The sequence below is a fragment of the Cyanistes caeruleus genome, chromosome 5 (assembly GCF_971803275.1).
Source record: "Cyanistes caeruleus chromosome 5, bCyaCae1.hap1.1, whole genome shotgun sequence".
Classification (NCBI taxonomy): domain Eukaryota; kingdom Metazoa; phylum Chordata; class Aves; order Passeriformes; family Paridae; genus Cyanistes; species Cyanistes caeruleus.
In genome coordinates, this window is record NC_141705.1 from 12,923,681 (window position 1) to 12,938,205 (window position 14,525).

The 14,525-nt window shown below is 39.2% G+C and overlaps 1 protein-coding gene across 2 annotated transcripts; it reads left to right on the forward strand.

The window, feature by feature from the left end:
* The first annotated feature begins 354 nt into the window (after window positions 1-354).
* CYTL1 (cytokine like 1) lies at window positions 355-3,164 on the forward strand. 2 transcript variants are annotated; one of them, XM_023925755.2, is made up of 4 exons: window positions 355-691; window positions 798-842; window positions 2,171-2,299; window positions 2,513-3,164. In XM_023925755.2, exons 1-4 carry the CDS (start codon window positions 545-547, stop codon window positions 2,594-2,596), a joined length of 405 nt encoding a protein of 134 aa, XP_023781523.2. In that variant the 5' UTR covers window positions 355-544; the 3' UTR covers window positions 2,597-3,164. The 2 variants fall into 2 exon arrangements, with proteins under 2 accessions (XP_023781523.2, XP_023781524.2); XM_023925756.2 differs by having other exon boundaries at window positions 399-688.
* Window positions 3,165-14,525: the final 11,361 nt, after the last annotated feature.

Genomic DNA, 14,525 nt, shown 5'->3' on the forward strand with positions numbered 1-14,525 from the left:
AAGGATGCAGTTAGGTCATCCTGAGGTTTTCTCTTCTCCAGGTAGAGCAATGCCAATTCTGTCAGCCTTTCCTCATAGGAGAGGTGCTCCATCCCTTAAATCAACTTGATGCCTCCTCTGGACTCACTGCAGCAGGTCCATGTCCTTCCTGTGCTGGGGAACTTTGCTTTTTGGAAGCATTTCTCTCTATCTGCAGCCTATGAGAACTTCTTCTTACACATATTCCTTTTGTTTGAGATGCTCACTAGGTTGTTTTCTTTCTGGAATGAAAAGAGCCAGTGGTGTTTGTTTTTGTTACCCTCATTCCCTCTTTCGCTGCTCCGGGCAGGAAAGCTCTTGCAGCTCTGCCTTATAGGTTGGCAGGAAATTTAAGCCGGCAGTAAGCTGCTGCTCGGACCACCCCCAGACTTTTCTTCCTGTTATGCAGGAGACTATTTAATTGAGGGCTGTTTTGTCCAGCTTACTCATTGGTGCTCAGCAGTACCTACCTAAGCAGAGGGAGTGATTTTTTCCCTCCCTTCCTCCTCTTCTGGACAAAGTCCCCATGATGAAGATGCTGCTGCTCCTGGTTGCTGTGCTCTCTGCTGCCCTGCTAGCCAGTGCAGCCCCTCCAACATGCTACTCGAGGGTGTTGTCTCTGAGCAAGGAAATCACAGAGTCCTTCAAGGAGCTGCAGACCTCCAAAACCGTGGTGAGTCCCCCTGAAAACTGCTCCTGCACAGACACTGCAGGTTGCCACTTGTGACGCAGATTTCTCTAAAAACAAAACTGCAACGAGTCTTTCCTCTTTCCCGCAGGACTCGTGTGTGGAGATGTTGCCCAGGCTGTACTTGGACATCCACGTAAGTTTCCACAATTCTTTCTTACTGTGGTACAGTAAAAGCAGCTAATGAAAAGTGAGAATAACTCTTAATATTATACCCCAGAGGAGTGATTTTAAAGGATTTTTAAAAGTTAAATTAACTAGGTAGATGAGTGACAAAAAAAATTCTCAGTTTGAATGTTATTATGTTATTAAAATCCCTATGGACTTTCTGAGATTTTTACTTGATTATAATTTTTAGAATTGGGAAATCAGTATTTTTAACTTATTACCATATGCACACCATTAGTTTGCTGTGACAGCCTTCTCAGAAATTAAATAAGTGCAACAAAACTTTGAATAATAGTGTAAAAGAAGAAATGTAGAATTAACTTCCCTCACTTAATAAATCTACTTCATTTTATATCCTGAGTGGTTTTGGGCATGTTGTTTTAACAAAAAACAATGCAGGAATACCTTGTTGGCTTTTTCTCTTAAATAGCTACTTATTAAAAAATAAAAAAAGTCTGCCTGAGGATGTGGAAGTGTGATACTGAGAAAAAAAGGCAAGAGTTGTTTCTCAGCTAAGAAAAAATAACCTGCACACACAGTTAGTGTCGTAGTGTTCTGCAGTGGGATATTTGATATGTTTTTCTTCCTTTTCCAGTGTTCAACAGAGTAAATAATAAATAGAAAATATCAGGCAAAACAAATTTCTGACACATTTTCCATAAACAACTGCACCAAGTCCTGTGATTCAGGACACTCTAGATCCCAGTTCCAGAGCTTCCAGTGTCTCACATCATGTCAGGGACCAAGAAATATGAGTACAGTGCCTCAGTTTCCCTGGGTTTAAAGTAAAAACTGCTTCACAAGGATGTTGTGAATTTCATGTTGTCTGTGATTATTTTGATGACACAAAATCTGAGGTAAAAATTACTTTGAAAAATCAGGACTGGTACAGTTTCTCCTATTGTACAGGAGCAGAGGAATCAAGTTTGTCAGATCTTCTACTAAATCAAGTGCTCTCTAAAAAGTGAGACAGTGCACATATTCTGTAGAATACTACACCTACTACAGAAGCAGATTTGATTGTATGGCTGCTGCTGCCTCCTAAAGTTTGTGAGATATAAGCTGGCAGACTAACACTGTGTATATGCATTTTTTCAAGCACTTATTTGGACCAAACACCTTTGTTATGAAATATTGATGATTAATTTGCCTGACTAAGGGTTGCATAGATTACATGTACATAGAAGCAGAAATTCAAGGTTCCCACAAAGCAGTAAGAATTTTGGAAGTGGTGGACGAGAAACATAAATCTGTATTTGTGCAGGGTTACGCAGACCAATTTTGCGTGCTTTGCAGAATTACTGTGTGCTGGCAAAACTCCGTGATTTTGTGGCCTACCCTGGATGTGACAGAGTGGTTGAAGTGAGTGAGCTGAAGGAAAAGGCCCGGAGCCTGTACACCATCTTGATCTCCTACTGCAGAAGGGTAAGTCAGGATGCATCAACAGGGACAGAGTCCCTGCTTTTAGCCCTGCCTGTCTCCACACTGTCCCCTGACCACCAAAACTGGATCAAGCTTCTCGCTGTGCTATCTTCTGCCTTCCTCCTTATAAATTTTAGCCTTCTTTTTCTTTTTTTTTTATTTGTTTGTTTGTTTTTGTTTTTGTTTTAAATTTTGTTTTTGTTTTTGTTTCTCCAGGACCTGGTGTTCCTCACTGATGACTGTAATGCTCTGGAAATTCCTATTTCACCTCCCATTGAACACTCCATCACTGAGAGCTAAAAGACAGTTAAACCAAAAAACTTATACCTGGGAAAGTTTCAAGGAGACCAAAAGTCAAAATATGTATATGCAGTCTATAATATTAACAACTGTGATCTTTTTCAAGCACACTAGCAGTATAATCTCAGACCTACCCATTTTTCTCTGCCTTGGCAGGAAATGAATTGCATGCCTTGCATACCTACTGAGCTGCTAGGGAACCTACTATTAGGAAGCAGTTTTTCGTTTGGCAAGGTACGGTATTTTAGCTTAGCCAAATATAAAAGTATGTTTTGTTTAAACATCAGAAACTAGATTTTTTATTTATACTCTTTTATGAATAACTGGACTCATATATACATTCTCTCTTGACTTAGCTGTTTTTCTTTTATTAGATGGGCATGGAAGGGACCATATTTGTTTTCCTTAGAATGTTTGATAAAAGGAGAGTAATGCTGTACTGGCAGATTTCTCTGCCTGTATAGCTCATATATATCTCTTGATAGTTTTTGATGTCAGATTTGTGAGAATAGAGGTGAAATAAAGATGTCTCTGTGGAAAACTAAATAAAAACAATCTTCTAATCCAAGATGCTTGTGTTGCAATATGTCTTTCAAGATCAAGCTGAAAGGTGTCATTCTTATAAACTTACTTTTCACAGTCACTTGCAAGTTGTTTTTCCCAGCATAACCTTTGTTTCCATAGCAATGCAAACCCTGTTGTGTCTGCATGCTTCGACAATATAAGTTTCTACTACTGGAATTTTTCTATACTATAAACAATTTGTTTGATGAAATTAGTAATTTGTTTTTAATAGTATTTCTGTGTTGTGAGAATGTAAATTCCGAGCCAGAGGCTCAGAAAGCCTACTAACATTTCAGAGTTTTTGAGATATAACCCATATAGTTGAGCTAGCTGGATTAATTGAACTTCCAGACAGGAATTCCAGTCATGGATGTCTTCAGAATATACAGCACATGAGACCTTCACAGCCGACAGCTCTTTGGTGCCAAGAGTAGAAAGCATCATCCACTATGGAAGTAGCTGCTGTTACCTCAGAGAATCCCCTCCTGCCCCCAGTGAAAGTAATTCCTCTCTCCCCAGAATAGTATTTGTTGACCATTCATCTGCAGCACTGCCAACCCTGGTGACTTGGTCTCACCATGGTTTATAAAAGCCCCATCTTCCATAACTGGGTGTTTACACCACAATCACAGCTCCTCTACTTGACATCCTGATGATACAAATCAACAGGTTTGACAACTGTTATGCAGATAAGTGAATAATAAGATTAATTCAAAGCAAAAAGAGTGTTGAGGATTGTCACTGTTGGACATGAAATGATTCACACAGACACAGCTCGAAGTGTGATGAAATAAAAAGAACATTTATTCTGTTCTTTCAGTATATATAGATTTTCAACAACAACCAGGGATTGGATAGTCAGGTTAGCACCTTCCCAACCACACTGGCTGTGAGAGACGTCCATCAAAAGGCATATCTTTAATGGAATGTATAATCATGTTTATAGTTACTTTCCTGGGAAAGTAGCTAGAGATTATGAAAACAATATCAAAAGGACTGATTTTCAGGGCAACAGAGGATGGACAGGAAAAGGTTTTTTCTTCATTGTGGAGTCACCTTTTTTGGTTTAAACTGCTAGTCTGATTTTAGCTGTAGAAAATTCGACTGTCCCTTTGAGTCATAGAATAAGGGTAGGAAAATCTGACCCCCGGAGAGGTACAGGGGGAAGAAATAAAAGAGTAATAAAAATAAACTCTTCTTTCCATTTTTGTTTGGAAATTTTGTTTGGAAATTTGTTTGGAAATGTTTCAATTTTATGTGTATGTTCAAGGAATGTGCCTATCAGGCTTTGTAATTCCCTCTTGAAGATTAAGTCATCGTGTGCTAACCCTACTAATCCTTTAGATGAGCCATTCTGCCCACAGTGGTTTCACTCAAGTGTCTCTACAAGCGCATGGTAGAGAGCAGCAACTCAGCAATTTAATCTAGTTCTGGACTGAACTCAAAAATGTGCAACAGCTCGGATAGTCCCACTATCTGATTTTCCTACAGGAAAATCATTGCTTAGTTTGCCCTTCAGAATCCTTCTTTCCAAGCCAACAGCCTCTGTACAAGACCCAACACACTCTAGAGAAACCAATACCTATTTTTCTGTATCACCTGGACATGCCTAAGGCCAACTCCTTCCACAACAGCCATATTCTGCAATAAGGGCACGTCTCAGCATGCTGGCAGGTAGCCTGGTAGCCACAGAAGGAGTGTGTAAGCACTGGCAGATCCCTGGATCAAGGAGAAACACAGGTAGAGTTGAACTGTTTGCTGTCAGACTCTGCATTCAAATTTTTGCTCCCTCTTACCAGGGACCGAGACCCCTCCTGGGGAAGCAAGCAGTGCTGGGATAACATCAGCTTCTGTTCACTTCCATACAAGTACCAAAAACACATCACAACCTCTAAAACTATAAAGCTTTTAGTATCTTCATACAAAGCCAGCCATGGATGAACCCTGCAAGAAAGTGTGGCATGGTCACCAGAGGCCGTGGTGCTTACAAAGCTAACCCAGGGACTGGACAGTACACATGTTTGGAAGCAGGCAGCAGAAGCTGTTAACTTCTGGCTGTTTTTTCCACCTCCATATGTCACAGGTTTTAAACACTTGCCTGTTGTAAAGCTTGTGTTGTGACTTGGCAAGCAAACTGCAGAGCAAGATGTGTTTCCTCTCCTGCAGAAGCCCATCCCACAGAGCCTAGAACCAGACCTTGGGTAAACGTGCAGGTAACTGAGGTGTTTCTGCCCCTGCTTTTGTCCCAGGGACACACACTCTCTGAAATTGACTACGTGAGGAGGATTTTCCCATGGATTTTCTCAAAACGCCTCTTTTTCTTTATTGAGGCTAATAAGCCTTCCCTAGACATTTTGATGAAACTTGTGATCCTAACTCCAGGTTTCTCTCATGATTTTCCCATTCCTTCAATCATCTTCCAAATATATTTTCTCCCATTTCAGGAAATTACTTCTGTGAAGAAAGTGTAACCAAATTTATTTAGTACAAAACAGTAGTCTTTGGAATTGGAAACAGAATAGAATCATTGTTTCATTTGCACTGTTTTTGTTGGTAACTTTAGCTTTTCCATGGCTGACAGGGGCACACTCTGCAGTACACTCAGCATGGCTGCCTCCCAACAGCTCTGTTCTGCAACGGTACATCAAGCTCTGCAGAAGCTGCAAAAAGCAAGTTGGTGCTTTGGGGACTGTACATACTTGAACAGACTTTAAAAGCCTATCCCCATTTGCAGATGCTGTATATTTTATTCCCAGATTCAGGTTTTTCTGGTCGTTGGTGTGCTTTTACAACAAGTATATTCCCTATGGATTATCCTGTGACTCTCTCTGCATCTCATATGACATTTTTAATGGAAAATGTGCTGAGAGCAAAGCTATGCTCTTTCAGTTCACAGTAACCTCCTGTCATTCACACTGTCTTAATAAGATCTGTGATTAGATGAAACCTTTTTATGATCAATGTATTTTTCCAGATTTTCACAGTTCAGGGGCAAAAAAACCCCACTCATAAAGAGATATAATCCACTTGTAATTTGACAAGAAAACATCCACCTCTCCCTTTCAGTACAACATTAAGTTTACCAACTTTTTAAATCCCCAGGTATATAAGGAGCAGTGGAGCCATTCATGTAGCTGAGCATTTCTTCCTGCAACACAGCAGTCCAGACTCATTAGGGCTCTGGCCAAGAGGGCGACTGTGGAGGGATTAAGGACATATTTGTTGTGATTTTCCAACTGGCATCTTGCCTAGTTATTGCAGAATATTACTATAAGCACATCATTAAAAAATGGCACTCAGTTTGTTCAGTGATTAGGGAAGAATTGTAGAAAAACAAAGCATCTGTTCTGTTTTCTTGCCTGTTGAAGGAGGTTTGTTGGAAGGAGTGATCAATCCTAGGAATAGGTTTTCTTTTGCAGACTTCTTTCTCTCTGCAAGAAGCCTCACTAAAGACAAGTCCTAGGACTGCTAAACTCTCCTTTCTATTATATATAATCCCAAGGTCTTGGATATTGTCTTTGCAAAGCTATTAAAAACATCAATTTCCAATTTTGCTGAAAATTCATAGATCAATTTTACTAGAACCAGCTCCTCTCCCTTCTTTTCTTTTCCAGTCAAATGGGTTTTCCTTAAGTAGGGACTCTGATCACTTAACTCCTCATACATTGGGTTTTGTGAAATCAGGAAGGATGGCAGACATCAAACAATTTAGTCCAAATTTAAAATAATTAGGTCATTAAGTGTGGTGAGGTTCCACTGGATAGAATGTGATTTGCTAGTAATTGAAGTTGTACAAGTATTAGGATATATTTTTCTTTTTTTTTCTTTTTTTCTTTTTTTCTTTTAAATAAAGGAAAGGCATTAACACAGCATTGAGAAGGAATCTGATATTTTAGGCTGTACACTTTGAGCAGAGCATTGGTTTGTCCAAACACCAGATTTGGGAGTGCCCATTGCACCATTTCCAGTGCTTGTGGTGTTTGTAGGTTGCGTTAATAGGATGCTGACCTAGATTTTCCAAAAAAATTCGCTACAGTGCTAAAGTCTGGTAAATAATGTTGCTTGCAAACATTTAATCACTGTACTTGGACCATAATCCCCATTAAAATCTTCTCATTTTCGGACTGCATGGCAGTGCAAGTAAAAATTACAGTGGACAAGCTCCAGCAACTTCATTTGTGTGATCTTTTGGGTGCACAATTTTCTTTTGCTATGGCCAGGAACCCTGTGCTGTGCAGAGTAAACAAAGCAGTCTGCAAGGGAGCTCTTGGTATCTAAGTCAAAATTCAGAGACAATGTCCAGAGAAGGGTCATGATCTTATTTTCAAGGGATTTTTCATAGCCTAACTTTCCTCAGCATAGGGTAGATGTATATCCTGAGATAAATAATATAACAATGAACAGAAAACCTATCAAAGTATTTATCTTCCTAAGACAAATAACTATATAGATATATACCCTGAAATTTTGTTTCACATTTGCAGATCTGTAAAGAGGATATGTTCAGATAAGAGGATTTTGAAGCCAAACAGTTGTGAGGGAAAGAAAAATTTTGAAAAGAAAGAAACATTTGAAAAGAAAGAAAAGAAAAATTTTGAAAAGAAAAACATTCTGAAAATGTTTTGCAATAGATTGAAATATATTGACATTACTTCATTAATATTGAAATCTTACAGGAGAAAAAAACCAAAGTTATAGAACAAGAAAGAAACTTGAGATCTCCTACTGCATCCCTTAAGCCCAAGACCAGCCCGGCTGTTAGAGGTCTTTTCTGGTTGAAGAGTTGAATAGTTGGCCTGAAAGACTTTATGAAACAGTTGATCAAGAAAGCCCACAAAAATTCAAACCAATCCATTCCTGAACCCCCTTTTTTACAAAGTTTTACCAGGAACCAAATTTACCCTCTCAAAATTTAAATCTTTTTCTTTCAGATTTATTCATCACAGAAAAGGGGATTGGATTTTTATTTTTTCTTTGCAACAGATGTAAGTTGAAACACTTCTGTCTCTCTCTCCCTATTCAACAAATCAAATTCTTTCAATCTTTTTTTGTTGATCAGAGATCTAGAACATACTTCTTTTTGTCTTTCCTTTATCTCTATTCACTTGTTTCCCATCTTTTTCGGAGCACAGTGCCTGATGTTAAATATAGACATCCAGCTGAGGCTTTATCAGTGTCAAGTAGTGTAGAAAAAAGATTTATTGGTATTGCCATGAAAACAGTAGATTACAAACGAAAAATTATCTCCAAGTATTTGGAGACTGTTTCACTTTTTTATTTAAATTTTAAGATTAATATAAAAAGTTAGAGTACAAGTTGTCCTTGCTCCATAAAAAATAAAACATTTGGGTGAAAACAGACAAACAAAAACAATGGATAATGAAATACAATAGCTGCTCATTTTGCTGTCCTGTCCTAACTAGTAAACACTTGCCTTCCTAATCAGAGTGGCTGCAGCCAGGTTGCTTCTTGGCAATGGTCTCTGGTCCATGCCATCCCCTAGAACATATCCAAAACTTGTTTGGAAGAGTGACATCTGCCCCAGGTCAGAACTGTTATAACAATTTCCAAGTATAGCCAGCATGCTTCAATACCTGGAATGTTCCTAACACTGAGCAAATAAAAGACTGATTTTGGCGCACAAGGTTTCAGTTGTTCTCCTGGGAGAAGAGCTGTGCTTTTCAAATTGTTAATGCATTTCATATTTTTTTTTTAGTTCAAACACAAACCCTGTAATAGTGAAGAGAACAGACCCCAGATCTTCCCAGTCTCCTGATGACTTTCTCATTGGATAAGTACCAGATAAATGAGTTAGGAAGGTGTTACACCTGCTAAGAGAAAAAGGGAAGCAAAAATATTATTTTAGCAAACCAAGGTCAGACAGCACACTAGTGACTTAGAAAGGGGAAAAGGTGTTATTTGAACATCAGAACCTTTTTGGTTGTTTGTTTTTCACTGTTTAATACATCTTTTAATAAGGGAACTTTTTCTGTGGTTGTAGAATTTAAACTTTTTTTTTTTTCTCCCCCCCACTGTGAGCTCTCTTTGGTCCATAAGTGCTTGGCTGTTCCTATCTTCTTATGACAGCTAGACAGTCAGAAGATGTGGACTTGGAAAGCACATTGATTGTCAAAATTTTTTCCTTGATCAGGACACAGAGGCCAGGTCAAGCAAGAAAAGAAATACACTGGGGCTGTTCTATACCCTCCCTCTTCTAGTGGATAGGTCCCTAGCCATATATCCAGGAAATAACTACTTTTGATGCCCCAAAGCAGAACAGTCTGTCTCGTAGTTGCTGTGAAGTATTCTGCTTGCCTTAGTGTCCTCTTCTGAAATTTTAATAATGAGCCATAATTGATTTTTTAAATATTTTTTTAGAAGACCTGCAAGCTCAGTCCTAGACTAAAGCATGTCATGAGTACTGTTTGTTCAGCCTTTACATTCACCAGATTGTACAGCCTGGGCCTGACTCAGATCCAGCTGGTGCAGTTCAGAGCTGGGGAAGCCATACCTTTTCTCACTTTCTTCTTTTATTCCATTCAAACACTACTGTCTCATTTGCATTACGTATCTAAATGTGTAGTGATGAAGAAGTCCTAGGAGTCTGTGTCCTGAGCTTTCCCAAGCTTGTACAGATAATAGGAGAAAGTCTATGGCCAAATTATTTGCAGCATGGGGTACATATATCCTCCCTGAAACCTTCTTTATTAAAGGTAAAAAATGCCATGAAGTGATCCAAGAGAAAGAAAGAATGACACAGCATCATTGCTTGCAGGAGAAGGACAGCTAGGCAAATTTCCACCGTGGCCACAAACAACATGTAGAAGGTCAGAGCCACATCTTCCCCCTCTCCCACACCCCAACTCACTGCTCAGCACTTGTGAGAACAAATGGCTTTATCCAATTGCCTGAGATAAACTTGAAATAAACCTTGTCATTTTGCCATGACTGAGAGTGAAAAATTCTCAGCTGATCCTAAAGGTCATTTGGTCATTTTGGCTGAACAGAGAGCAGACAATGGGGATGAGAACGAAGAAAAACTAAGCAAGAATATCCTGCCTCCTTATTTTTTTTCAAAGAAAGATACTTACATTTCCACAAAACTGTTTTTCTCAATCAGTGAAAATTCATCAGTCTTTCTCCAGTCTCCTGTAATAGCATTTTATCACTTATGTCCTCATAAAGCAGGCTTATGCAGAAGAGAAATTATGCAAATAAAATCATTTCTAATCATCACTGTCTTCAAAGGAGGACAACAAAAAGTTGCTCTCAAAAAAATCTATTGATAAGGATAATTATGCTATTAGGCTTTCTCAGTCATCTCGTCATTCACACAGTAATTGCTTTCAACTTAGAATTTTTTATCAGCATGGCATAAAAATCTGGATAGAGGTGTAGACAGGTGAAGAAAAGATCATGAAGTGTTTTGTTTACATTAATTACACCTCATAATACCTCTGACAACTCAGAAAGAGATTATTAAGTTGAGGCATTGAGATCTCTAAATAGACTGCTTATTTTGTTATTTAAATGCAGTTTTGAGGATGTGTTTATGAATACTGTAGCACAAACAGCTAGCCTAGAATCAGACAGCAAATTGATGACAGTGACAAAAATAAAACAGATGCCTTTTGAGCTTTCTTCTCCAGCATTCTGAGCAGTGACTCCAGTACATGTCCTCACACAGTCTGGGTGTGGCTCACTACCAGCATTTTATATGGCAATCAAATAAATTGCTATTTTATTGTTCTTGGCAAGCTTTTGACCAAAGCTAGGTTTGTAGTCCAAATTTAAAATGTATTCTTATTACATGTGCCAGAACCGGTTTGAAGAAATATTTCCTCTGTGTTAAAACTATTGTCAAGCCAAAGAAAGGTCAGCCTATTCTCTGTAATACCTTCACAGTGACTTGCATGGGACTCATGATATTGAAAAACAAAGACCTGATGGTCACAGTAAAATGTACTTTACAAATTGCTTTTTGGGAAGGACGTAATCCAGAATTCAGCAGCAAACAATAACTTCAGAAAAACCATTCCTAAAAAATGTTCATATCCTAAAGAATAGTAACAAAGTGCTTAAACTGGATCACCAAAAGCACAGTGATTAATTATTAATGTCTTCAGAAGTCAGTTCTGCAGCCACCACCACTGAGACCATATAATGTGTCTCCATACACATGGCATGTTTAGAGTCAGACATCAAGACAGGCCCCACAACTCTTCTCTCTTTTACCTGGGCCATCAAATGCAGTTTCATACAATGCCACAGTGCAGCTGATGAAAATCAAGAGTCCAGTCAGGATCAGGGTTGACAAATCTAATTAAAAAATGAGGGAAAGGAATCAACACATACAAAAGGTGTTTACTTAGTTATTTTAAGTTAACACTAGTATTTCAAGTGTGATTTCTACTGCCTGTAATATGTTAACGAGAATTTAGGGTAGAGATCAGATCAAGTAGTGGATTCTAGCAAACAGGAAGCTCTAGCAGGCTATCCTGCTAAATAAATATCCTTTTATGCAGTTATGCAGACTAATCAATACCAGGATCCTACACAAATATGCAGTGTAGTTAAAGGCATGTTCTGCCATACTGCAATTGCTGTGGGACCTAGAAGAAAATCTCCCAGGAGGGGATGCACCCACAAACATCCTGTCCCTTCTCCAACACACAAACTCTTGCATGAGTTGGCATTCTGCTAAAACTTACGCAAGGAGCACAAAGGGCCTGCACTGGTCATAGATTTGTTAAAAAAATCTTCATAGTTTTCTATTACTGCTACTTGAAGCAAGTCGATCTGTTAAGTTGTAAGCAACCCTTGTTCATTGCCTGTTCCATCTGGAAAATGGATGCTGTGTCTCAGCATCTGAGTCACCGAGCTGGTCTCAAAAGAAAAAAACACAGCAGAAACACTCCTATCAACTTTTGAAACTGTCTGAAGGTTACATAAGTTTTAATAGCCCATTTGCAGTGAAAACAGAGAAGCTGGCAATAATAACTCATGCTTTTCATCTCTGTTTTTTTTTCTAAGCTTAAGCTCCCCCTTAAAAGACAGTATGCTGGTTGGTTCAAACAGGTTTTACAATCAGGACTTTGTCTTTTCACCATTTTTGCTTTTCATCTGTTAATTTATGACTCAATTCACCAAGTCAGATTGCAAAGTCAGATAGCTGCTGCATGGACTGTTTTTGTCTTCTTCACTCCACTTAGCATCATTGATTTTGAAATCTGCCTCTCTACAGCTGACTCAGGGTTTATTATTAACAATAGCCAGGCAGATTCTGATGCTACTTGATGCTGAAGATAGCTGTGGATAAATTGGAGGAAGATTGCTGTAATACAAGAAAGCATGAGGATCAACTTTGTAAGTCTGGAGTATGGAGAGTTTATTGACATATTTAATTTCTCTTTGCTGGAAGATACATGAACTCCAAGAGATAAATTTGTCCCAAACGTGAAGAAAACAGTGCATCTCATAAAAACTGAGTTCATTTGTCCTTTCAATCACTTCCCATAAATCAGCTCCCAGAAATGCTGTTTAGTAGTATCCTATTACATAAGGGAAGTTGCAGACTATAAATCTATTCCTCTTGAAATTACATTCGCTGTGCTCCACACTTTTCAAAGAGGATTTCTTTACCCATGCTAAAGCAAGAGCACCAAAAGACCTGCGTAGGTGACCAAGGTGTCAAAACTCAAATACAAAAATAAAGCTCACATGAGGTGACACTGGGGTCAGAAGACACAGGAGGAATATATGGGCACTGTCTGAGCAATCTGAGACAGGGTTAGACAAATCAAAGTCCATCTGGACATGAATCTGGCAAGGGCTCGTAAGGGGCTCTACAGGTCCCTGGACCTACATTCCACAGCAGCATGGAGTCACTGCTGAAGGAGCAGGAGGCAAAGCTGGAGGCAAAAGTACTCACTGCCTTTTTCATCTTCATCTTTACTGATAAGATCTGACTTCAGAAATCTCAGGCCTCAGAGAGTAGGAACATCTGGAGCAAAGAAAACTTACTCTAGGGAGGACAAGGGCTATGTGAGGAACATTAAGGTGATCTGGACCTACTTAAGTCTGTGCAGCCTGATGGTTTTCACTTGTGAGCTGAAGGTTAGTGTCATTGCAAGGCCACTCTCAACTATTTTTGAAAAGTTGTGGTGTTTGTGGGAGGTTTCCAAGGACCAGAAGAAAGCAAAAGTCATTCCTATCTTTGAGAAGACAAGAAGAATTCGTGGAATTGCAGCTGGTTGAAGTAACCTTCATCTCTGAGCAAGTGCTCCTGAAAACTATTTCCAAACGTGTAATGGGAAAGCAGGTGATATGGCTGGTTGGGATTTAAAGGGAAAATCAAGTTTAACCAGCCTGACAGACTTCTACAACCAGATAATGTGAACAGTGGGTGAGAGGAAAACAGAGGATTCTGTTTACCTCAACCTCAAAAAGGCTTTCCCATAATATCAAACTGGCATACAGCCTAGAAAAAGAAACAGTAAGATGGATTGAAAACCATGGATAAATTGCCCGTTCAAAGGGTTATTATTAGCAGAATGAAGTCCAGTGAGGGGCTGGCCACTAGTGACATACCTCAAGGGTTGATGCTGGGGCCAAGAGTTTTGGTCTATTGTACAAGGTCCACACCTGGAGAGAAGCAACTCCAGGCAGAAGTGCACAGACCAAGAGTCCAGAAAGAGCCTTTGTAGAAAAGGACCTGGAAGTTTTGATGGACACCAGATTAAACACACACCAACAGTTCCTAACAATGGCTGCAATGGAAAGAGTGCTGCCAACAGGTCAATGTGATCCTTCCCCTCTGCTTCCACCACTGTGAGAGTGGTCAGACACTGGGACAAGTTGACCAGAGAGATTGAAGAGTTTCCATCTTTGTATGTATTTGAAGTGTAACTGGTCAGGGTCCTCAGAAACCTGCTCTAACTGATTCTACTTTGAGCACATGGGGTGAACAAGACTTTCTGCAAATCTGAACCTTTCTGTTGATTTTGCAATGCCATCCATGTGTTTTCACAGGCACATGCTCCCGATGAGCATCTCTAAGGAATATAGGTTAGTGCAGCTTTACCAAAGCTATTTGAAAGGTTTATTTTGTTCTCAGCAGAGAGAGGATTCCATTAAAAGGTAGTTTATGTAACAGATTCTGCCAGAGCAGTTTTTCTTCTTAAAACGTTTTCCTCCAAACTATTAGTTTCTCTGACAGAAGGACTAAATATAGACTTGGTCAGAAGAATAGTTGCAGTCCAATCTATTTAAACAGCTCATGTGGGATTTTCCATTTACAAGAACTCTTTGCTAATTTTTACATTTGCAAATAGCTTTCTGTTAAGTCCCTTTGGAATAGCAGAAA

Coding starts and splice junctions, on each gene's coding strand:
- CYTL1 (XM_023925755.2), top strand. CDS start 545: ATGATGAAGATGCTGCTGCTCCTGGTTGCTGTGCTCTCTGCTGCCCTG. Junction 692..797: donor TGCAGACCTCCAAAACCGTG/GTGAGTCCCCCT, acceptor TCTTTCCCGCAG/GACTCGTGTGTGGAGATGTT. Junction 2,300..2,512: donor TGATCTCCTACTGCAGAAGG/GTAAGTCAGGAT, acceptor TTGTTTCTCCAG/GACCTGGTGTTCCTCACTGA.